Here is a 25,131-nt window from a genome sequence, read left to right on the forward strand (position 1 = left end):
CCCAGAACGTAAAAAAACTCCTTGAAAAAAGTAAATCCATTGGCCCATCTTCCACCTCCCAGAAACAAGAACACTGCAATAGGGAAACAGGAGGAATTTTTCTGGAAACTTGCAAACTACAACATAGAATGAAGGGCAGTGATGTTTTTCATATGAAAAGGGTATTACATGAAAGCCCAAGAGTCAGTGTGCGCTTTGGGCAAATTTTCTTCTGGCTGAAAATCTGATTTTGGCTTGATTTTTTTTGTTTTGTTACTGTGTACATTTCAGAGAAAGGCAAAACGAATTTTGAAATTTCTAAAGGAAAAGGGTTCAATGTTATCAACATTTTGCTCACAAATCAAAATTATGGTAGGAACATCATGATCAAACAGAACATTTCTAAATCAAAAAGAGGGGGAATGAAACCTGTTTCAATTGAAAGTCTACAGGAAGTTTCAAGTAACACCAGTCTTGTAAGCAAATATTATACAGTATATAATTGTGGCAAAAACACATGTCATCACCCCCCCGCCCGCCACCATGCCAGCTGGAAGTTACCAGAACCTAGTGGGCAGATGTCTGGAAGTACTAAATCAACTTCTGACAGCTTTAGCGTTCTCTACAGGTGCAAAGGGGGTATTTTCTTTATTTCAAATTATTCAGTTAGATCAGTTCAATGCTTAGCTTAAAGTTCTTAAAGATTTGAAGAGGTGCAGAAGCTGATTTTCCTCTCTGAATAAAAATGAGCTATGTGGAAATGATTTACAGGTTCTAAGACCATGAAGGACCAAATGACCCAGAACAAGAGGTTCAATTCAGTAACCACAGGTATTATTTAATGTATCTGTTTTAAATGCAAAATGGATTTTCATTATTTTTACTTATCTGTGTAAAGTTGAATTTGTATGGAACTAGTAATCCCATTGCTTTTTTTTAGTTTTTGGTTTTGGAACTACAGTAGGTTGATGGATACAGAATTATAAAAATATTTTAACTCTACTTCACTCAGAAAATGAGAAAGATTTCAAAGAAAAGTATTTAAAAGTCAGTCTATCCTAATCGTTGTCAAAGAGCAACTTGATTCTCCAACCAAAAACTTACTGAGTAGTGTCATTTCCAAACATTCACACTGTAATTTCCTCATTTCCTATTCAAAACAGCAAATCCAGAGAGGTGACTGCTTAAAAAAAAATACAGTATTTAGGTTGTTTTTTTCCCTACCACACTGAATAAAACCCACTGAATTCTGATTCTGTTCCTAATTTGATCACTTCCTGCACTACGATGCAACCCAGCAGGCATGTACCAACTTTCAAGTCTGCAGAATGGGGCTAATGCATATCTTACTCAAAGGCGAGTAGGCATTTGATGTTTCTCTAGTACTTTGAGACCTAAGAATGGAAATCTGTATTCTTTCTATCAGCATAGCATATCACTCTATAAAATGTTTTATTTAATCAAACACTCCAGAACTGCTGATCAGTCTCTCTAAAAATAATGCCAATTCTTTACAATTCCTTCCATAGGCCTCTTTTTCTTCTTCTGTATTGCTGAAAGACCACATGAAGGAAAGGTATTTTGAATGCCTGCTCCCACTGTTTATCCCCCTGAATATAAAATCTTTTTTAAGTCAATCATTGCCATAGCTACCAGATTGCATTTTTTCTGTAAGGTTTAACCAAATATTCAAGCTAGTTAGCATTATAGTTTAGTACTGCAAATGGTGCAGCTTCATTAATTTTGGTCAGACTTTTTTGTATGTTCCAAGTGAAGTCTGAACATTAAGTTTCTACATATGTACAGATAAAAAAGTAATAATTAACTTGCAATAAGGAGCTTCTCAATGAAGACTTCTCTTTTAGTCACAGATATTTGAAAGACTTCTTTCAGATTTTGTGTGTTTAGTGCAAGAACCAAAATGCATTCAAGTATGAAGAACTTTTAAGTCAAAAAAAAGGAAGCAATCAATAATGTGTTTTGTTATTAGAGGATAAAATTTAGTAAAAAGGATGTCAATACCTGTTTTTCACTTGAAAATAAGTTAGATTAAATCTTCACCTTGACAAACACTCTTTTTCCATCTAAAGCTTTAGATAATGCTTAGGAGCATTATTTAAATTATTAGGTCTGGATAACTTGCCTCTGTTTTCAAAATGTGCCACAATTCTGTCTAGAGATGCTGCTTATGCTACGAAAAACTTGGGATGTTTCAAAGCACTGAAAAGAATGACATGATAATGATATGTTTGTGTTCCAAATGGATTGGAACAAAGATTATTTGATAGTTTAATCAAACAAACCAGTCCAGGCTGTTCCTGAGCAAAATAATGAAGTGACTAATAGAGGACTATGCGAAGTCTGAAAAATCAACAGTGAATGAAATCTCAAGAGAAAAAACCCACTGTTTTTAAAACAATTTGATATTTTTTGGCAGTATTTCTAGTTCCAGTCAAAGATAATTTAATGGTTGTTTTCTTTTTAATAAGTTAGTTCTAAAAAAACCTCAGTATAACAGTATACAGAACAGGGAAACCTATATATGTGAAAGGAATTGTTTGTATTCTACAGCAAATCTATTCTAGATAATTCATAAAAATAGTGTTATTTTGGTTGACAGAAAAAGATAACAATATTTTTAGATATTAAAACCGACAGCAAGAATAGGAATGGTGAATAGAAATTAAAATCAGATCATTATCTAAGAATGTTGGGGTTTTTCACTGAAACTGTAGCATATTAAGCTTCTGTTTATTATCACCCGTTTATAAAACTATTTTCTACTGTGTAAAACTTCAGAAGCAAATTCATACCAAGTTGAAAAACTGAACCTTAAAAAAAAAACCACCCACCCACAAAACAAACCACAAACTATGACTGCCTTTTCTGCAAATACAAATGAAAATTTCTTGCCTTGGTTTACTTCCATACTTAGTACAACACTTTCTAAACTAATTATTAGGAAGGAAAAGGGGGGAGGATTTATTTTTATTCCTAGATTAGAACAGAAGGGGAATGCTGAATGATGTACTAATTCAAAATCCTCCAGCAGAATGAGATTTCTCAACTGTTGACCCAAGTCAATTCACTAACTACAGCTATGACTTTCTTAGTCATATAAAGTTTAAATATGTATTGATAAAACTATATTCTGAAATTCTAAGCATTTATTTTAAGATGTTATTTTGTATATTTGTATGAAAACATGACTGTAGCTGATCTGTGATTTAATATAAAGGACTTTTTTTAATATCACATTGAAAATATAACAGAATAACACGTTAAATTACATAATTACTCTGGTAAAGAAAAAATATCACGTGTAGCCTCTGGATTTGGTTTTTGCCACTGTTGCTAACTAGGAGAACAATGGGGGAGTACCAAAAGTAACATCCAAGCTACTTGCAACTGTCAACCAATATGAAACAAATGTAAATATGAAATAAAGTGAAAATACAGTGTTTTTCTTATTAAGAGTCAATCCCTCCCAAAGAGGTGACAACCAATCTACACATCAAAGCTGTGCAAAATCCAAGCATTCAGGAACTAAGAACGTATGCACTGTGGTTCTAAAGACAAAATGCGCTTGTAGCAGATAGACAACTGTACACAAGAGTCTGAAAGCGTGGTAGTATAAAATGGCTAAAGCCATACAGCATTACAAGAAATTTTAGACAGGAGAGAGGATTTTTAAGTCTGCCTCAACTGCTGCCTAGTCGTTCTGTGTAAAACTGCTGGCCAGGGACAAGACATTCAGAAAGAACTATGAAAATGAGTTTAGAAAATACCTACAAAGAGACTGAAATAACTTAATCTAACCACTTTATCGAAGATTCAATTAGGATGGATGAGATTCCTGGGAAAAAACAAACAAAAACTTAATTACACATAAGAGGTTATCAAGGCCATTCCTCTCGGTAGGATCATTTTAGCTGTATTATTCAGCTGTATAACAGATGTCTGTTGTATCTATTCTTAAATTCAGGAGTGAATATTCCACACTCCCTGCATGCAACATATTCCAGTGCTTACAGTGTTTTCCATAATACCTCATCCAAATATTCCTCGCTGCTTTTATTTCTTGTCTTATCAATACTGCACATGGAGACCAGTGTGCTTCTGCTTTGCAGCTTTCAAGAGATACAACTCCTTAGAGTAATCTCACCTCTAAAAGAAAAAAAAAAAAAAAAAAGAAAAAAACCTAAACAAGTTACTGTGTAAATTTTACCTACAGGCCCTATTTTTAAGACACCTTGTATTTCTAATTGCTTTCCTCTGAAGTTTGATTTAGTTACCTCACGTATTTCTTCAAGTTGGTGCCCAAAAATGGACACAGGTATGGCCTAATTGATTGCAAGAGAAGCAAACAGATTATTTCACACAATTTTCAAATAATACTTTAACAATCCAGCATGACATTTGCCTTTTTGGCACGACTATGACATTGCCTCATGTTCCATTTATTTTTTGACTATTTTTCCCAAGAACTGCCTCCCAGGGGAGGGAGAAATAGTATGTAGCATGTTCCATTTTCAATAGCAGCGCACTGCTAATGTGGCACATACCATACCATGGAACTCTAGCAAGTGTGCTGACTGCTGATGGCTCCCCATCTTAGCCTGTTGGCTGACTTCAATCCCAAACACTAAAACCTTAGATTAAAAGGCAGCTAGTGCAAAGTTCTCGATTCTATGTCCTGGGAATCTTGCCTTATTGAATAAAGCACCCATGTCACTCCTCCAGAGGGTCTGGACTACTGCAGATCTGTGACACAAACCACCTTAAAGGAAATGGGATGCCTGAACGAGTCACAGGTACTTGCAGACAGGTCCTGTCCTAACCATCCAACAGATTCCTCCCTACTTTATAAAGCACTCTTACCTGACTAATTCTCTTTCTGCCCAGCAGACAGAGCATCCAGTGCCACATGCCTGCATGTTCATAATACAAAGGAGACTTCTGCAGTGCCATCACTCATACTGAGAAGTATCACGAACACCTGCAGGTTAGCTAGCTACAGTCCTTCACCGGATTTGGCCTATGGTGTCAGACCAAAGTGCTCTTTCATTGCGTAGGAAAGAAGCAATATTGCAAGGTTCTTTAATCTTGCAGTCTAGGGCATTAAAAAATCCCATGGCTTCAGGATGAACAGAGCTTTTAAGTTTAAAAAAAAAAAAAAAAAGGATGTTAATTTTCTGTGTAACTAGTTACTTCAAGAGATCATAAGGGTTGAAGTAATTATTCCATCTCTTCGCGATTTTAAATCAACAGTCTTACTAAATACACATTAAAGGAATGATCAAAGTTCAAAGCAGCAGTTCTACCTGTAGCCTGATCTGGCTACAGGTACACACTCAAATTCAGAATCAACAAAGGAACTCCCACAGTTAAAACAAAATATTGTGATAAAGGCAGCTACAGAACAGGAAAGACTTCTGAAGAGTTATCTGTGCTTTTCAAGATTCTGTGAATTACCCCATGTACTAAATAGCCAATCGAAGTGATCAGGAAAACCACTCTATCCGTTTTCAGCAAAAGAAATACCAGCTTTACCACTTCTGATATGTGCTGATGTGTGTCAAAACTCATTCTTCCACCCCCAGGCACTTGCGCGATGTCTCAGACAGACAGGAAGTATGCACATGGTTAGAGCTCAACTTACTTATCATAATACTAATTTTAAAAATACACTGTACACAATTCCACTCAGCAACAATCTGTTCACTTCTCTAGTTTTAAAAGCTCAATTGTTGCAGTCAGTCCCCACTTTCTCTCAACAAATTATCTAGGCCAAGGCTGGCTGCCTTGTCCTCATATTCATTGCTCTGAAATCCTGCAATCTTGTGGCTATTACAGCTGTGGTTTTTTTAGCCTCAAAGGCATCCCATTATAATGGATTAGAATTTCATAATGCATTTTTCTTGGTACTTACAAAAAAACCTGGTAACATAGCTTGTAGTTAATACAGTTGCATATTAGATTTCTGAAATGGCAATATTCATAATGCTTTATCTGTTAGAAGGAACAGATGGAATAGGCCCTTTAGTTAAATTCGAGAGGGGAAGAAGAAAAATGGGGGCTATTTAAAGAAAAATGAATCTGATTTTAAGTGAGAAATTAAGTGAGAATACAGTTTCTTCTGTATTCACAATCCAAAATACACAGCTACCTGTATAAGAATCAAAATATGAATTTGTCTTGTGTAGAACTGTGTAAGCTCACAAAATAAATAGCAGGAAGCAAAGCATCACAACAGCCCTGAATGCTACAGAACTAACAGGAAACTTCTAAAAACTTGAGTGCTTTAAGACCTAACTGGTACAAAAGTAAGTATATGGCTTCTTAATGCTATAAATCTATTCCAACAGAACTGTTCTGAACACAAGTCACATTCATTTACTTGTTTTTTTCCTGGTAACTTTGAATGATCATCAAGATGCAGTTTTGATCATTATGCAATGTTAGAAAACCAGCATAGTAAAAAGCGTTGAACCAATTCAGTTCTTTAAGAATAAAACCACAAATGCTAGGATAAATATTCTAAGATTTCTGTCTACCTGCAGAGAACAAAAAAAAAGCTAGCCATCAAAAATAAATCAAATAAAATGGGTTTAAACAGTCAAAGTTGGTGACAGACACTACCTACTGCCAACAGTAGCTCTTCACATCTGAGACTGGGCAGGAGGGTGTGTGGGGTGGTGTGCTGCTACAGGATCACCACCAACATTTAAAGAGATGGTATGTTCTTTCATGTTTCTTTTGTGAGTTGAATTAACAACTCACAAGTGTAAAAGGGGAAGGCCTTGGCCCTCCAAACTCGAACCTACACGAATGATGCTCCTCCCTGTCCATCCTCCCTTTTGCATCAGTTCTGGTACACCTTTGATTAAAGGCTAAGTGATCCAACTCACCAATTCAACAAATAGCTATTTGTTTCTGTTATTTTTTCTAAACTAGTTTTCTTCTACTTTAGTAAGCTGAATCATTTCACTGTAAGATCAAACACCAGAGTTAAAGCAGAAAAGGAGAAATCAATGGGTAAACTGGCAGTCTGCCTCAAACTATAAGATGAAGTAGCACTCCATAATCATTGTGGACAATTTGTAAGGTTCTTGCAAAAATTATAGAAATTTCAAAACCCAGAAAATATTCCTCTTCTCTTCCCTACCATTTCATGTGTGTATGTGACAGCATTTTCTGTATTTACCTTTTCATTGCACACTCTAGATTTCTGTCTTCTTTTTTTCAAAATTCTGAAAATCAAATGTATGAAGCCCCTAGCTAGATGAGGAAGATGACATTTACCATGCTACTTGATTTTTTTTTTTTTTTAAATAACTAGATAATCAAGCTAACTATCTGTTCTTCAAATGATCCTTTAAACTGGGTTTCATCCCTGAATGCGAGTCGGAGATCTGAGTGTCTAACAAACAGCTTTCAGTCCAACATCTCCACTAAATTCCTGAAGTGGATTTAAACTGACTGAAAGCACTTCAGTACTGGAGTATATGCAAGGTCAAATGCAAGTTTGTATTCAAAGTCTAATCTACTTGGATAGCACTCAAAAAAACCAGTTTCTGTTAAGTTTTATACCCACTGCACACTATTTGCAAACAAAGCAGGTATTAGTTTCTCCAGTGAAACTTTTTTCAGATGAAAAAATATTGATTCAACTGAGCACTCTATAGGAATAGACCGAGTGTTGATTTTTATAGGAAACTAGCAAAGCACCATTACCACTATATTACAGAGCCAAACAAAATAGGGGTTTTATTAACATTTTTGTAAACTAAGAAGTCTATTCTTAAACTGAGAACTAATTTCAAGATGAATTTAAAAAATTTCACAATTTCCCACAAAACAGAAACTTGGCTTAATTCAATTTATAAATGGGATCAGTCGTCAAAAATACCAATATGTTTGGTTTGACATTCCAGAAAGCGTGACATTTAATGACTGGACTACAGAGAACTTGTACCAAGAAGATGACCCAGTGTTGAGACAATCTTTAAAAGACCTTCAAGGAGCAGAGATCTACAGTAGAACAAGAGAACTCTCCAGAACCATACAGCTGGACAAGCAAGATTCCTCAGAACAAGTCACTGCTTTGCACAGGGAAGGATAAACCTTAACTCCATTTAAGTTTAACAGCAATGGCAGACACTAGAGCGCACGGGACCCAGAAAACCTGGAGTTTCAGGTTACGTCTATAATGGCAAAGAGATCAAAATATGAGAAAACATATTCTTTCAATAGTCTCATGGTCTTGTGTGGATTTAACCTGGGGAGCCCATTAGCACCGTTTGACACAGCACACACACTCACAGACACACTACAGTTACAGGAATGGGGTTATGCAGACTTCCTCCCCCCTTCACAGAGCCTGACATTGCTATTAAAAAAAATCAACTACAGGAAGGCTAAATATCACTGTAAAGGTAATTTCAGACAGTTACACCTCTGGCATCTAGCTGCTTCTGCAAAATTCAGACTTGGTGGAGATATAGTCATCTAAGTCCCCATTTCAGACTGTATCAAATTAAAAGCACATAGCACAAACATACCTTACCTATACAAAAAAAAGTGCTATTCTTCCACCAACTTGCCTTTTGCTTTTCTCCTGATTTTCCAAACAGGTTGTTTAAATCTCAGATAAAGTGTAAGGCTCAGATTCACTAAGATCCAAACACAAGTTAACAGAACCTGAAGATGCACTTCAGAACAGTCAAAGCAGGCTCTCCATTGCTTTCCAGTGACTTGCTCCACAGAACTGTCCTCAGATTTCTCCACTGGCTTCAGCAGCTTTAGCATACACAGACCAACAGTCTTCCTTTCTAGCTCAGTGCCAGCAATAACTTTTAAGAGTCCCATTTTGCAAACCAGCCAAATTCAAACATTTTTCATTTGTTTTGGGTTTTGGACAATCTTTGAATTCAACTAGATATACACTAATCCCTAGACTTTTCCTTAGGTTTTAGTGTGAGCGAATCCTTATTTGGAACATTTTGGCAGATCTTCACTCCTGGTCTGAACTAGCCTTTTACTCCTAGTTAGTAACGTGCTATTCTTTAGTCTCCAGGGGAAAACATTACACAAGAGCTAACAAAACACGTCTCATTTGGACAAAAAACAACTAATACAGTAAGAGTGCAATATTTCAGCATAAAAATAGTTAGCCTTTGTATTTGGCTTTCCTGGAATTCCCTATGCCACAATTATGCATTTGAAACAGCTAATAAAACAGAATAAAACTTGAATGAAATTCAAAGGCAAGCTAGCCAACAAACTGAACCTTGTAAAGAACCGAAGATCATTTCTAGATATTAAAAATACATACATACATGGTTGGGGGGTGTGTATATGTAAATAAATTTCACCCTGACCACTATTACTTTTGCAGCATAAATTCTGGAAAGCAGAGATTAAAAGTATTATGCTTTACAGTTATACCTATACTGGTCTCTTTGCAATGTATTTGGCATGATACATTCTAGATCTATTTTTCAGTGTCCTGCCCTATGTTTCCTATGTTTTTTCCCTTTTACACTTAGCAAATACTGATTTTTTTCTCTCCAAGCTTCCTATGAAGAGTATTCTGCTTCCTAATAAACAATTATTTAACATTACAGTAGTTAAGATACAAATAGCATACAGTAACTATATGCATGCAAAACATCAGTAGTACCTTAGGCTTAGTCTAGCAGAGGCTATCTTTTTGTGACGTCTGGAGTCTTACCATCCTTGAATTGCATACTACAGTCCAACTACAATACAAATATATATCTACATAACATCTTTCTTTATAGATATATATATAGATATGTATTTATAGGAAGACATTACATCTTTCAAACTAGTCAAATAATTCTTCAGCTTCCTCTCCCACTAAAAAAAGTGGAGGGGGCGGGGGGGGGGGGGGGAAGCACAGGAATTTAAGGCACCTACTACTATTATGTGTGCAAAGAAGGGAATATATATGCAAATAAATATAATTACAAAAGGACAGGTGTATTAGAGGGTTTTTTCAAACTTTTTAATGTACTGATTTTCTCCCAAAATTCTAGTGGAGGTCCCTGAATTCTATAGGTCCCTGAATAATGAGCAGACCTATCAACAAGAAGCTTGCTTGTCTTAATTATATCTTCAGTTCTCCTTAGAAGCAGGCTACAGAACCCACAGCACCTGCAGATCACTGGTTTAAAACCACTGCATTAAAGACACTCAGAAGACAGCTTTTGGAGTCAGACACCAACAAGGTTAAAGAGAAGTGAAGTATTAGCATGACTATGCACGTACTTGCACTATGCAAAAGCATCCAAGCAGCACTGAAACAGATTCAAATTCAGTTTAGTCTGCCACTATTATAAAATGGTTGATTAAGACTACAGAAAGATCCCAGTCAAGAAGAGCAGACAGTAGATCAGTTAAGACTGTAGCTATATAATCCACATAACCAATTATCTGAGCCTGGAAAAGAACGATTATTGTTTTCTGCTAAATCTACTGGTGGTTTTTTTACCAGCACCTATTGGACCACTGTTGACATATCATATATCTACATCCTTGCAGAACATAGATGCCTTAACTAAGCTGGACACTGGATAGCTAGGGCAGCACAGAAATTAGTACAGTGAGTAATTTACCTGAAAAATCTACGGTAAATTATAACTCATGCTGAGCTTTGTACTCTGACAAGCGGACTACTTCTATATTGGCACAGGTATCTCCGCACAACATTGTGCTGTAAACTTACCAAGAGAAGCACCAAGTAAGTGAACCTGAAGTTATCCCAACAAAAACACAGTGCTGCTTTCCTAAATCACAGCACAAGGCAACCCATACCTCAAAGCAACTTCTGGTTGAGCTACCATGGGTGATGTTAAATTTAAAGAGCCTTGCTGTGGCAGAATATTCCATTGAATTAACTTTGCTTTCACTAATGTAATCTTCTGCCAGAAAAATACAGACCATTGTTTTTCACAGTGCGCTTTTCTTTCAGACGGACAGTTCCTCAAACTGCTAAGTAAATTGTAGCTCCTCCCCCCAGCCCTCAAGTTGTGAAAAGTCGACAACTTACCTGCATATCCCACTTGCCCCAAATTAATAGAAAGAAATGCCAGGACTACGTCTTCTGAAGGAAGATATACATAACTCGGTACAATTTTACATGGGTTTTTTAAAAAAAAAAAAAAAAGACTGAAATCTTAAGTCCATAGGTTTTATTTTTTGGGTTTTTTCCTCATAAAAACTACAGTGTTCCTTTAAGAATATTCTTCCACTAACTAGTTTTACAAGTTTCCTAACTTGTACGAACACAATTCGTAACTTGTAGAAATCTAACAAATATAAGCACACATACAAACTCCTCTCCGATCTCAACACATTTTCTGACAATACTACTGACCAAATATTCCCGCATGGTGAGTAGCAAGGGTATTACAAGAAGATTGATCATTTCACTTTTTTACCCCTCTCCACAACAGCATTCATCTTCCAGATTTCTTCTCTACCTAAATCTAAGAGTTCAGTATTTAAGGTTTAGGTTTGTGAAAGAAGGTTTGGGGGAAAAAGCTAAATATATCAATATGGCAGTTATCCAGAGCAGAGATGAAAGTTTTTTCTGTTCAATTAAGTTCTACTATTTGAAAACCCTTTCAAGAATTTTCCATCAGAAAATACCCATAGCAAACCAAGAATGCAAGCTTTAAAAGTAACAACAGATATTAAAGAGAAATAACCAGTTGAAAGTGAGTTTAAGAAGAGATTTGTCTAGTGCTGCGTAATTTGAAGAATTTTAACATACTTTAGATGTGTGCTATATGGAAAGTAGAAGGGCCACTGTAGTGCCATAGGGAATAAGAAGAATATACAAGCAGCTAGTATTCAGCTAGGTTACCTTTCAAAAGTTAAGGAATTAAAGGACCTAAACTACTTGTTACATACCTTTTATCCAATTTAACTACCCAGAATGCTTCAGTTTCTTTGGCTACTCATTGCTGCACCTGTTTCCAAAACATCTCCAGCTGGCTTAGCCTGTGACTAATGGCAGCCATTTCCAGGGAGTGGCTATTTAAGGAAAGATCCTTGCTCTGATTCCACAAAACTCTTCAACATATTGAAGCACAGAGAGTAGTATTTTTGAAGTTGCATAGGTGATATCTATCTACTGCTTTCAAGCATGCTGAAGCTATTCTGTAAAGCCCATTTTTTTTCTTAAAAGTGTTTAAGCCTCTTATTCTAAAACCTTCATTTTTTTAGCCTCTCTTCAAAAAGTAACATTTGGGATTACTAAACTGAAAGAGAAAAAGTCTATCCAAGTTTTACTTGATAGTCTTCTGTACATCACCAATGCTATTGTTACTTTACATGTGAAACCCCATTCTGTTCTCAAAAGTTCAACAAGAGGCATCCCAAGAGGTCTTTGGTACCCAAGACAATGCAGCATTCTCACAATACCTATCAATAAAATATCAGTGTCTCTGTCAAATCAACAGGTTACAGTGTCAACTACATATGAAATTCTAATTAATTATATTTTTATGATCAGTACTTTTTCCCTAAGCCTAAGAAGATAACTGAGGAGAAATTCTGAAGTACACAGCTTGAAGAATAAACCTAATCTTCCAATACTACCATATGACTAATCAGCCCACTGTAATATTTGCTTTCATAGAAATATTGTGCATCACCACAGCTAGAAGCAAAATACCCAGCTAAAGAGTTCACACTGGCCCTTCTAAGCAATTGATGTGTGCCCACATACTCATTTATGTACTTGGCTGGAATGTTTCAGTGGGCACAAAAGCTGTATTAAGAGAAACTCCCAGACAAAAGGAAAGATGTTGCAGTTCCTTTAAGACTAAGGAGTTTTCTTGTAAGCACGGGGTAGTCCCATTTGCAGATGGCATTCAAGCATTGCAATGTGTTTTTTTTCTTCCCAAGTTTAATTCTGAGCAAGCATAGTAAGAATATCCAGCTACAGCAGTAAGACAGCAAAGTTGTGGAACCGTATCTGGACGTGGTTTAGTAGGCATGGTGGTGCTGGGTTGATGGTTGGACTGATGATCTTAGAGGTCTTTTCCAACCTTAGTAATTCCTAGTTTTACTTTCATCAAAAAATAATCCAGCCACCAAGCCAGGAAACATGAAATTAATTACTACTCTACCCTGAATTGGTTTAGTGGTAGACTTGGTAGTGTTAGGTTAATGGTTGGACTGGATGATCTTAAAGGTCTTTTCCAACCTAAACAATTCTATGATTCTGGATATGTCTGGAATCAAGCACCTGAAGTTTACCATTTTCTCTCTTTTTTTTTTTCTTTAAATATATCTATCTGTGAAGATCATAAAAGCTGATTTGCTTCCTCAAAATTCCAACTAAGTAAACACAATATACACAACTAGAGAAACTTGATCAGGCCAGCTTAAGTATCATGAATTATTTTTATTCCACATAATAGACGCTATATTTGATATTTATTGTCAGACCATAACTAAGATTTTATTACACCATTTCAAATGTTCAATTAAATGCTGTTGTACAACAAGTTATTCCGGTCAGAAACAGGTAGAATTGTTCTCTATTTTAATGCAAAATACAGTAAGTATAATTTTACTGAACTGAAATCAGTGCTACTGAAGACATATAAATAAAAACATTCCACTCGATTAAAGCTGACCTACTACCACTTGAGTTGCTATCTAGATGTTACTGATGCCATGTACATTACCAGTGAAAAAAGTCTGTTATAGGGGGACATACACCTATCTCTCAATCACTATTATTATGCTGTCATCAAGGGAATTTTTCTTACTATATAGAATGTAACAAAAGCAACTCATTCCCTTTACTTGCCTCCAAAAACCTGACTCACCCTACACTAGAAAGTGTTCATATATATTCTGTATTATCTGAGAAAAGTCAATGTGTGAAATAAGAGATTTATTTTAATACAGTGAAATGTGTTTAACCTATCAATCCAAACATTTTGGCTAGCATCAGGCAAAGTAAACTGAAATCAGAACATTAGCTCAACAGCCAGAGAATTACCAACAAAGAAAAACTGAATTACTGCAGACAGACATCTAATATACATACTAATACTTTCTGGAACTTAAATTATTCCAGGAACACAGTTAAAAACAGCAGCCTCAGCAGCCCAATTCCAAAATGGATCAAGAATAGTAGAATATATTTGAAGTGTAACTCTTTGCAGGTTCCAGCCCAAGTATCCAATACTGTCCATCATCAGGTGACATCATCTTTTGTACTACTTGATTTTTAGGAATGTAAAAGCTGCACTAGTAATCTGTAAGTAAAGGAATCAACCTAAGCTTTAAGGTCTTTTTAAATTGTCCAACATTGCAGGAAAATAGGCATGGAATTCCACAAAGAAGACAAAGACACTGCACAACTACCCAATTCATGTTCTATGGGTAAATGTATGTGGATTGTCATTATAAAGTTCTGGAAGAGCACCTCAGAATAAATCTGCATTCACAAAATGGAACCGACTTAAAAGTTGAATTGTTGTCTCCACTTTTGTCTCTGTTCCAGGCAGCAAGGTATTGTTACATATCATACTCTAATTTTTAAACTATAGTGCAGTCTTACTTAACGCTAAAGTACTTCACTATCTCCCTTGATGCACATCTAGCATGACAACCTTCTAAAGAAATTAAAGTGGAAATTTATAAAATTATTGCTATATTTTCCAAAATGCTTTAATATTTCTGGAAGCACAAAGATTAAGAATGATATATATTTTATTTCTAAGTTTAGTGATGTAATTGAAGGTAACACTCATTTAATATTACAGCAACATGTCTTTCAATAAGCAGTGCAGCAAAAGAAGTTAAAAGTGAAAACATGTATTCCATTAGAAGTTCCTGAATTCTGAAATGCTGGTATAACATGTACTCATTTCCAAAATGTCTCAACCCCTTATTATTTCTCCCAGGAAAAGAATTTTACATTAACCTAAGTGTAACAGCATTAACAAAAAGATTAAGCTAACACTCTTTCACTTAAACACTCATACAGGATATTGGAAAGTCTATCTTCCACCACTATAAATTAATTTAAAGCATTCTTTGTGATCTTAGCAGATTGTATTCTACATTTATCTTTAAGAAAACATGAAGTGGACCATTTTAAATATACAACTAAGAGATTTAGCACTTGCAATCTGCTGTTGAGAGGATAGCTGAAAATCTAAAGGAAAAAAATCATCACAGTGGATCAGGTTGCCCTACCACAAACGGAAACACTTTTTTCAGATCAGAAGAGAATGTGAAAAAACAAACAAACAAACAAATTACTCCCTATTACATTATTTATTACCAGCTGAAACCTTGCATCAGATACACTTGGTTCTGAATTCTGCTAAAGTCAAATCCCATTTCCCTGCCCTCAGAAGGATGGTGTAAACAATGAACAACAGTAAGTTAGAACAGCATGTAAGAGGGAAAAAGCAAAGGATCCCAGACAAAAGCTCAGAGAGAACCCCAGTTCTTGGAAAGTAAGATAACAAATGTCATCCAATTTTTTTCATTAAGTTTCTGGTAATAAGCAGAAAGTGTTGTACACCTTACTCTACCATCTCCAACCGGCATTAACTCCTGAGTGTCACCAGGTCTCCACCAATCTAAATATATGGGCCTTCTTAACATACAAAGACTCAAAAGCTTGACTTCTATTCCCTTCGATTTCCTTATCAAAGTAACAGCGATGTAATTTCTCCCCAAATTATTTCTGACTGTTTTAATTTGGAGCAAAGGTAGCACAATTGCTTAATTCTTCCACCGTTGGTAAAAATACCTATTGTCAGAATGTATTAACGTAAGTATTAGTTACATGAAGATTGTCACCTTTACAGGATAGAAATCTAGTATTTATAAATATTTTTATGCAGAAAATGACAATACCAACTGTTTCTCTAGTCTGGGGGGGAAAAGGACATTATTATTAATGGTATTCTTTCCAAGTACTGAATAAGAACTTGGGGGAGGTGGGGAAGCAAAACTTATGATACTTAAAATACTTCTTTTGTCTAATACCATGTCTTCTTTAAAACCTCTCCATCTTTTGAACTTGAAATCAACGTTTATTGTATCAAAAATTAAGTTTTATTTGTCACCATCAAGGCACAGCATCAATTCCATTTAATCTTTCCACTCAACACCTTCTAGAAAACATGGACTTCAAACATATAAAAAAGTGCAGTGAGCAAGTCTAGGAAAAAAAAAAAAAAAGCTAGTAAGCAAGTCTAGAAAAACTTCTATGGGAATTTCACATGTAGACAGTTTACAGAATGTTTAGCCTAATGACTGCAAACTGCTAACCTGGCAGAGGGATGGGGAAGAACATGTGTTCACAAGCAGTTTAAACCAATCCAAATCAGCCTCGGTGCACTTCTGCTTTCCTCTCCTTCCTTCCTCCGCCTCAATGGTAGGAATCAGCCAGGTCAGGGACTGGCTGCAACTGAAGAGTATATGTATGATCGTTGTTGGGTTCATTTCAGTTTGATTCAGTCCACCCTGGGACCACACAAATGGACTGCTGGCACAAAAGACAGCAAGAATAAACAGCCAGGAGTAGAAGAAGGAGACAAGACTGCATTCTTCCATGACCATACAAGCTTAATTTGACAAACTACTTATGAAACCAAATCCTTTGCTGTAGGTTGTTGGGGGACAAACCAAATCCTTTGCTGTAGGTTGCTGGGGGACAAACCAACAGATTAAACAATGAGAACAGCAGACTCACTCTTCTGCCCAAGAACAGTGTTATTTGCCAGTTAGTCCAACCTGGGTGATCTGCTCTGCAACACAGCTCTAGAGATGTCTGCATTCACACTTAGCTTAAATGACAACTCATGAATGCTGTCTCTAAATAGTGTACTCCTTAAGGTGGTCTGTAGAAGTCACCGCTAAAGACTATGCAGTTTGGGAGTTCTAGATGCTTAAAGGTCTTTTCTTTGGCGTACTGACTACTGTCTTCACTCCAGAGAACATAAGGCTCAAAGACAACAGCAATGGAAGCAAGTAACTCCAGGTTAACTGGAGGTGACTAGTGCTTTTGCTCACAGTAAGGAAAATGCCTTCTCATAGTTACATAGTACTACAATGTTTCTACTTAGCGCATAAGAAAAATCTTCTTCATAGTGCTCCCCACAGGTTCAGGAAACCCCAAAATAGTACTCCACATTCCATTAATTAATATACACTCACTCAGGAAGTCACTGTCACATAGTGGTCGCACATAATGCAAGCAGCTCACCTCAGTCCTAGTTTTCTACAGGTAAGTCAGCAACACCCTCCACCACCCTGCTCTGACAGACTCACAGCTGCCTTTCCAGCGCTTGCTTACAAACACTTCTTGCTAAACAGGTCATGACTGCTTTATATGCTGCCTTTCAAGCCAAAAAAAAAAAAAAAAAAAAAAAAAGGCACACAATAGTGCTTTATTGAATTTCTTCCCTGGTTCAAACTAATCTTCAGAAGGAAAATAGATGGCTTGTCAAGTATAGAATATCAAAGTGGCTTGCTATCTTCTCCATACTTGAATTCCCTGAAATATCCTCTCATCTGGTCACCCCATGTTAACCAAAGAAAGAAAGAAAAAAAAAAAAAAAAACCAAAACCAACCAACCCAGATTTATGACTTTCCATCAAAACCTTTGAAAATAATTATTCTAACACTTATTAAATCACTAACATTTACTTTACGCACAGGGCTAAACAATTTTCCTTAGTTCCCTGGAGGCCTTTTCAAATCATATCATAGAATCACAGAATGGTTTGGGTTGGAAGGGGCCTTAAAGATCATCTAGTTCCAACCCCCCTGCCATGGTCAGCGACACCTTTCTCAAAGCCCCATCCAACCCAGCCTTGAGCACTTCCAGGGAGGGGGCATCCACAACTTCTCTGGGCAAATCTTCTAGAAGTCTTTAAAAATCCATTCCATGCACTCACAAGCAAATACCCAGTGAGTGGTAGCAAGCACAGCAACCGGTTAACACTGGAAGTGCTAAACAGGAAAGGCAGAGAAGAAGTATTTGTTACTGAAGCACATCAGCTAAAAAGCAAGCAGCCATACAAGCCCTGACTTACCAACATTTCTCAACTGTGACCTGAATCATATTTAAGGCAAAAACCAGCTCAAGATCCATGTTTATTCAGATTTGTACATTTCTGTAAAAACAGCTGAAGTGCCTATTATAGCAACAAGAACTGCAGAGAACCTACTATTGCATTTCACAACAGGTTAACTACTTTCAAGTAAGTACCAACTGATAAAAAAATCCAGCATTTGGATGGCTTTATATCACATTAGGGTGCCAAGTAAATTTAAGCTCTAGGTTTTTCTACAAAATGTTACCGTTTTCAGACAAGGAAATCTCAAACTCCCTTTTTATCCTTCAGCCTATTATAAAGCATCTATTTCTAAGGAAAATGTGTGTATCTGTAGGATTTAAACAAAAGTTTTAAACCAATTTCCGACAACAGTATCATTTCCTCCTTTCTCAAAGTTAGCCCTTTTTTTTCAGTTTACGTGACCAGCAAAGCATTCAGATTAAGTATGACAGTGATTGTAAAGCTTAATACCTCAAAACCATTGCATTTTGTTTCAAAAGACTTCTCAACTACAGTGCAGAATTTCTTTGAAAACACAGACACACAATGTGTATCACAGCATGCTTCTGCACTACATGTATACAATACTGGGTTCAGATGACAAAGTGAACTGAATAACCATCTCAAAGTGTTCTAGTGAAGATATGCATATTCATCTTTCTGTCTACTAACATTTTTCTTAGACAGTATCCTGAAACAATAGTCATGCTGCTGTGAGAGCACTGATTCAAAAATCCTTCACCAACTTTGAAGATAATAACACAGGCAACTTAACTTTTCTAATGCTCATAGTTTATTACAACTTTAGTCCTCTCAGTCCAACACAGCCTTTTTTCCACGAAGTGGTCTAATTAACTTTGAGTCCTTATCAACACACTCAACTACTGAATAGTCACATACTAAACATGCAGATTTAACTTCAAGACTTCCATGTTGTTTAGCCGCTGTAAAATATACTAAGATTGGCATTTCAAAAGTGCAAATAACCGATTTCAAAAGAACATGGATTAGTCCAACATGACTTGTAATTGCTTGGTGCAAGCGGTGTTTGTTTTCGTTTCTACATAATTATGCAAGCATGAGGAAGTCAATAACTGCCACTGATCACTTGTTCAAACTGGAACATCAGGACAGAATTTAAGAAAATAATTTTTCATAATGCAAAAACAAATGACAGGGAAAACCACCTCTTAAGACTTACCTGTTCTACCTCCAGCACAAAAATTAGTATAATGGTACTCCTCCTTTATAAATCTCCATTTCTGCTGTAATTCAAATAGTTAACCAGAAAGTGAAAGGTCACTACATTCCATGACTGGTTTCCAGCCTGCATAAGAGCAATAGGATTTCAGCTGACTTGTGCTCCAAGTTGGGAATTAGTGACTGAAAAGTTTACTAGACATTTCACTTTTGTCCTCTGCCATACTGGCAGAGAATATGAGCAACAGACTGACTGGCTTTAAGGGAAAGCAGTTACAGCATCAGTGTGCACCAGTGATCTCTGTGGATAGCTAGAGAGGTCACTAGGAAAGACTACTGAAACCAAAATGCAAATTCAGGATGAATTCAAAACAAAACAAAAATCCACCGGAAACTGTACACATGGCTTCCTTAATGTGTTAGTGTGGCAGTTTGAGCTAGCACTCGGGAACATCTAGGGCTACCAAATAGAAATATCTACAACCATTAAATATTTCGTATTTTACAGATTGAAAAACACTAACATACAAATAGCATGAAAACATTTAAACAATCATTTCAGATCACTTAATTCACAGTGCATTGCTCTAGCTTCTGGGACATCCACTATTTCTATCTCCAGTCAGCAGTGAACTTTTTAACTACGGCGGGTATATTACCCTCATTCACATATTTAAATATCAAGCAAATGCCGCAATATGTATTAAAAGTCTCAGGAGCATTTACAATAGTTCTTAGTACAAATCATTGGTGAAACTGAGCTTGTGTTTCTTTCTTTCTTTAGAAGCAGAGACTCAGCTTTCCTGGAGTTTATTTCCTGACTCTGGGGAAAAAATAAAAACAAACTATAATAATGTTTTTATACATATTGCTACCTACTTAGTAGATAGTAATTTCATGGCACACAATTAGTTTTTAAATAATCAGATTCTACATGCTTCCGAAGCATACTTAATGCAAAAAGACCTTATGCAGAAGGTGCCTAAGCTAAACAAACAAAAAAAGGCTTCACTACAACATATGAATCATCCCAGCCATTATCTATACAACTGTATTAACTACTATCAGACGTCATTCAATACAGTAAAAAGCCTGATGTAGTAGAACATCACAATAACAAGCACAATTATGTCAAGACTTGAATACTTCTTGTAAGACATATTTCAAGGTATTTCAAGACTGCCTTCAAGTGGTCTTTGCAGTCCATGAGAGGACTACTTAATAGGCTAAAGTCACTAGTTTATACAAGGGACTTTATTTACTCGGATTAAGTTGGGTTATTGCGGGGAGAACAATTAGGCCAACAGCTTTGGAGGTGGTAATCTCTTAGCAGGCAGCACACCTCTCTTGTCTCAGAGGGTTCCGAAATGCAACAGCATGAGTGACTTACAGCTTTCTATCAATATGACTTGGTGCTCTTCCTAAATATACCTCGCTGTGTTTTACAAAGAATGATAAACATTCTATCCATACTACACAGATGGGAAAACTGAGTCAGTAAAGCTAAATGAGTTGTTCAAGTTCACCCAAAGAGACAAAGATACTGACAACGAATCCACTTCTAATGCTCTATGAACCAGAATACACAACCCTCTGCACCTGAAAGAATAACCAAGGCATAAATCAAAACAGAGGCCTCAATCCTGCAGTCAGCAGCAAGTCTGCAGTCAGCAGACTCAAAGTAAGACTAGGCCTTAAAGCATTAAATCCTCTACATGCTGAAGTGTCCTTGAGGCATACTCTTTCAATAACTTACAAAATAAATGCACATAAATAACACAATCATATTTAAACAGTATCCTGAGCTGGTATAGTCAATGTTACCTTGTGGTGATACGAACAGAAAGCTAGCAATTCTCTTAAGCACTCTCCCTTGCTGCTTCTTATTGGACTAACTTGTATCCTTGTAAGCTTAGAAAATAAATTACAAATTTAAGCCAGGCACAAAGCTTGATATACTGCATTACTCCTAAAATCTTGAAAAAACAGTCTTGGTTAGACTGTTGGATCTTAGAAATTTCTGTTGAGCTACAATTCTGTTAAAAGTTTCACTGTAATAACTAAAGCTTCAATGTAATGACTTACAGATTAACCTCACTTAACACTACAGGGCACAGTAAATAAAGTACTGGGAGTTAGCTCAAGCATATGCAAGTTTAACGCTACACACACACAAATTGCAAAAATTGCAGACTTAAACTTAGCATTTGAACACCCTGGCAGAATTAATCAGATTTAAAAATAAATAAAAATGCAATAGTAGCACAAACCTTATCAAAGAATAAGTAAGCTGGGACCTTTTTTTTTTCTAAAAATATGGCTCTATTGACAGGTTTCTGTTTGCTGTTTTAAATTTAAACATCTGTTATACATCCAATTCAGCCTGAAGTGGGTCTCTATCACTATTTCACAGAACACTTTGCCTTCCACTTGTGATCCGACCTCCTCATCCTCCCAACTGTCTATCTACATATTTATATGGCTCTATAACCACAGTATCTGTACCTGATCTCTATGGTAACTGTAAGATTTGTTTACATAGAACAAGACTATTAGAAATGTATGTAAATTTAGCTGTGATTTAAATAAGTGTTTTTCCTTCTGGGGGAAAAAAGCTCCCTATACTGCCTCCTATTTCTCTCACTTCCATCTCCTGCATCCCCACCAGGCAAAGAGCCACTTTTGGAAAGCTCCGTATCATACCACTTCAACAGCCTGTTGTTGTAAATTCATAAAAAGTTTACTTTTAATGAGCAAGACGTGTGCAGTATTTTAGATCTTAACACTTGTTAAAGAAAGATCATAGGGAGGGCAATTAAAACATGATTTTTTAAAAGATACTATCAAGTCACCAAAGTAAAAAAAACCATGCTAAACCTTTAACAGCTATACAAAAAGACTTAGTTTGCTGCTCAGCAATTCAGATCAATCTCGAAATTAAAATAATCCGTATCATTTAGCATTTCCAGCAGTGAATATAGTACTAGGTACACATTTTACATAATACTCATTCACAGACAGTAGGCACAACTCTTGATAGTGCAAGACCGCACATACAGACTGCTCTTTTTTATTAATAAATACCAAAGTGATGATGTATCACAGTTTGTAACAATTATTTTATAAGATTTACAGTATTTTGAAATGAGATTTACTGCAGCCCCAGCAGAACTGGGAGCTGAATTACGTGGGGGTCATGGTAACACAAACAGCAGTTTGAGCGAGACATATCAGCAAAATGGTAAAAAAAGCTATCAAACCCGGTTGTTAAAAAATACTTTTAGGTACACAGATCTTTTCCACACACAGAAGAAATCATTCTATTCCACCAATATGATTTTTTTCTATAAAACTTGCATAATATATTGAAAATAAGTAGTCTAGAAAGGCCTAAGGGAAGAAAAATGAGCGACAATGAAGTATGTGAATACTACACAGCACCGAGAAGAAAATTAGAACCTGTTTGAAAATCTTTCTGCACCTTACAGCAAACATTTCGCTGCAGAGAGTCTCTTACATGCACCCTCCCTGATCATATCAAGATTATTCATTCAACAAAACTCCTATTAACAAATAGGAAGTAAGTAAATCTACCATTTATCCTCTATTCAAGTAAACACGGTTGTGCATTTCCCCTGCAACGTTACTTTCTCAAGCAGAGTGACTGTCCCCTGCTCCTCCATGAAGCAAGCTCAGCCCAGGCAGCCATGTCCTTATTCTCCTACAAACAATGTTTCTGAAGGAGAACAACCCCTGCTCAGCGAACTTACAGTTTCCCCCAGCATAACGCAGCAGAGCAAAGCCTACCCCACCGTCAGCAAACGAGCTAAGGCACCAAAACACAGCAGTGGGGGCGAAGCAGCCTGCGGTCTGGATCTGCACCAGCACCGAGCCTCGCATCGGGGTCGGGACAGACGGACTGACAGATAGGACAGCATTTCTTCAGGCAACCCTCCCTTCTTTCCCCTCCCAGGCACACAAGCGAGTGTTTTACCTTCATGATGAGCTCAGGCTGCGGTAAAAGCCTCGACAGGGGCTGAGCGGCCGAGGCTGGACCTGGAATTTAAAACAAAGCGCTAAGGCACCGCACCAGCCGCTCGCACCGGGCGGGGGGAGGGGAGGCAGGGATCGGGGTGGGGGCGCTGGGCTCCTCCCGAAACTCCCCCTCTCCTTCCCCGGATCCCCCCTTTCTCCCCAGTTACCCGCCTCCCCTCTTTCCTCGGCCGCTGCTTCCCCTCCAGCTCCCACACACCGCGGCTTCCCCTACGCTCGCTGCCATTGACGCCATTTCTGTCAGAGGAGGAGAAACTTGCCACAACAACAACCCACCCCCAGCCTCCCCGGCTGCCGCGGGGGGGGAAGGCGTCCCCGGCTGCCTCCCCGGGGCGCTGCGCCCCCTCCCCAGGCACCAAGCGGCTGGAGGGGACCCGCGGGGGTCCCAGCCCTGGGACCCCCGCACACACACTTTACCGCGGGGAGCCGGAGAGAGGGAAGGAGGAGAGAGGAAGGGAGGCTCTTCCTCCATTGTACGAGGAAGAGTGCTTGTGTGCGCGGCGGGGGAGCGGGGTGTCGGTAGCAGCCCCCCCCCCCCCGCCCCGACACACACAGACACACACGCTTTTGTAGGGGCTGCGGCTCCGGATCGCGGCGGCTTCCCCCCGCCCCCCCCCCGCCCCAATAAAGGAAAGCGCTGACTCCGCGGCAGGAGTTTCAGCAGCAACAGCCGCAACTCCCCGGCTCGGCGCAGCGGGTCCGGGCGGGGGGAGGGCGGGCGGGCGGGAGGGAGGGAGGGAGGCGGCGGAGGGGAAGAAAAGGAAGAAGAAGAAAAGAAGGGAGCGGGGACGGGGAGGGAGGGGGGCGGGGAGAAAGGGGCCCGACCTGCTCGGCGGGGACACGGAGCGTGTGTGTGTGTGCGTGTGGAGGAGGGGGCTCCGTCCCCTCCCGGCGGAGGGGGCTGGAGAAGCCGCCGATCCCTCCCGCACGCAGGCGGCACCCGATCCCCCTTCCCCCCGCCCCGCCGCTCGGTGTTTGGGGCGGGAGGGGGGGGGGGGGGAAGGAGGATCGGCGAGTCCCGCCGCAGTCTCGCTACGAGGAGAAAAACAACCGCCCCCCTCCCCCCCGCACGCCCGCCCCGCCGCCGCCGCCGCCGCCCGGCCCCGCGCCCCCCCGGGGCCCCGCGCCGCCCCCCACCCGCCGCCGGCGGAGCCGGGGGGGCTCCTTCTCCGGCTCGGCGCCGTTACCTTTGTTCCGCGGCGCCCGCCCGCCCGCTACTCCCCCGACCCGAGGCGGGGGGGAGGGAAGGGGACGGGGCGAAGCCTCCTCTCAGCTCCGGGCCCCCTCGGCCGGCCTCGGCCCCCGCTCAACGCTCCGGCAACGGCTCTGCTCGCGGCGGCTCCGCGCGGCGTGCGGCGGGGCCGATCCGTCCTGCGCGGCCCCGGCGGCGGCGGCGGCGGCGGTGACTGCTCGGCTCGGAGCCTCTCGCTCCCCCTCCCCCTCCCACACCGACTGACTGACTGACGGACGGACGGACCGAGCGGGGCACGCCCCTCTCCCCGCCTCCTCCATTGGGCCCCGGCCCGCAGAGCCCGCCCTTCCCTCGGCCCCATTGGCCGCCGCGTCGGAAATACTGACATCATTTTTCTCCACTTCTATGGAAACTGAGACTCGGCGCCGAGGGGGCTGGTGGGTGACGCTGTTCTCGCGGGCCGCCCCGACCGCCTGAGGAAGCGGCTCGGCGCGGCGCGCGGACTGCATCTCCCAGGGCGCACCGCGCGCGGCCGCCGCGAGGGGCCGGGCCCCGGCCGAACGCTGCCG

At 39.2% G+C, this 25,131-nt stretch overlaps 1 protein-coding gene across 3 annotated transcripts in view; it reads right to left on the reverse strand.

Moving 5' to 3' along the window:
* Positions 1-24,618, reverse strand: part of ARID4B (AT-rich interaction domain 4B) — a 96,053-nt gene extending 71,435 nt beyond the window's left edge. For all 3 annotated transcript variants that reach the window (XM_075706781.1, XM_075706779.1, XM_075706780.1), the window contains exons 1-2: positions 24,558-24,618; positions 23,312-23,373 (exon numbers count right to left, since the gene is read on the reverse strand). In XM_075706781.1, coding sequence (XP_075562896.1) covers positions 23,312-23,317 — 6 coding nt within the window. In that variant the 5' untranslated portion in view covers positions 23,318-23,373; positions 24,558-24,618. The remainder of the gene's footprint in view (positions 1-23,311; positions 23,374-24,557) is intronic.
* Positions 24,619-25,131: the final 513 nt, after the last annotated feature.

This window comes from Pelecanus crispus, chromosome 3 (assembly GCF_030463565.1).
Source record: "Pelecanus crispus isolate bPelCri1 chromosome 3, bPelCri1.pri, whole genome shotgun sequence".
Classification (NCBI taxonomy): Eukaryota; Metazoa; Chordata; class Aves; order Pelecaniformes; family Pelecanidae; genus Pelecanus; species Pelecanus crispus.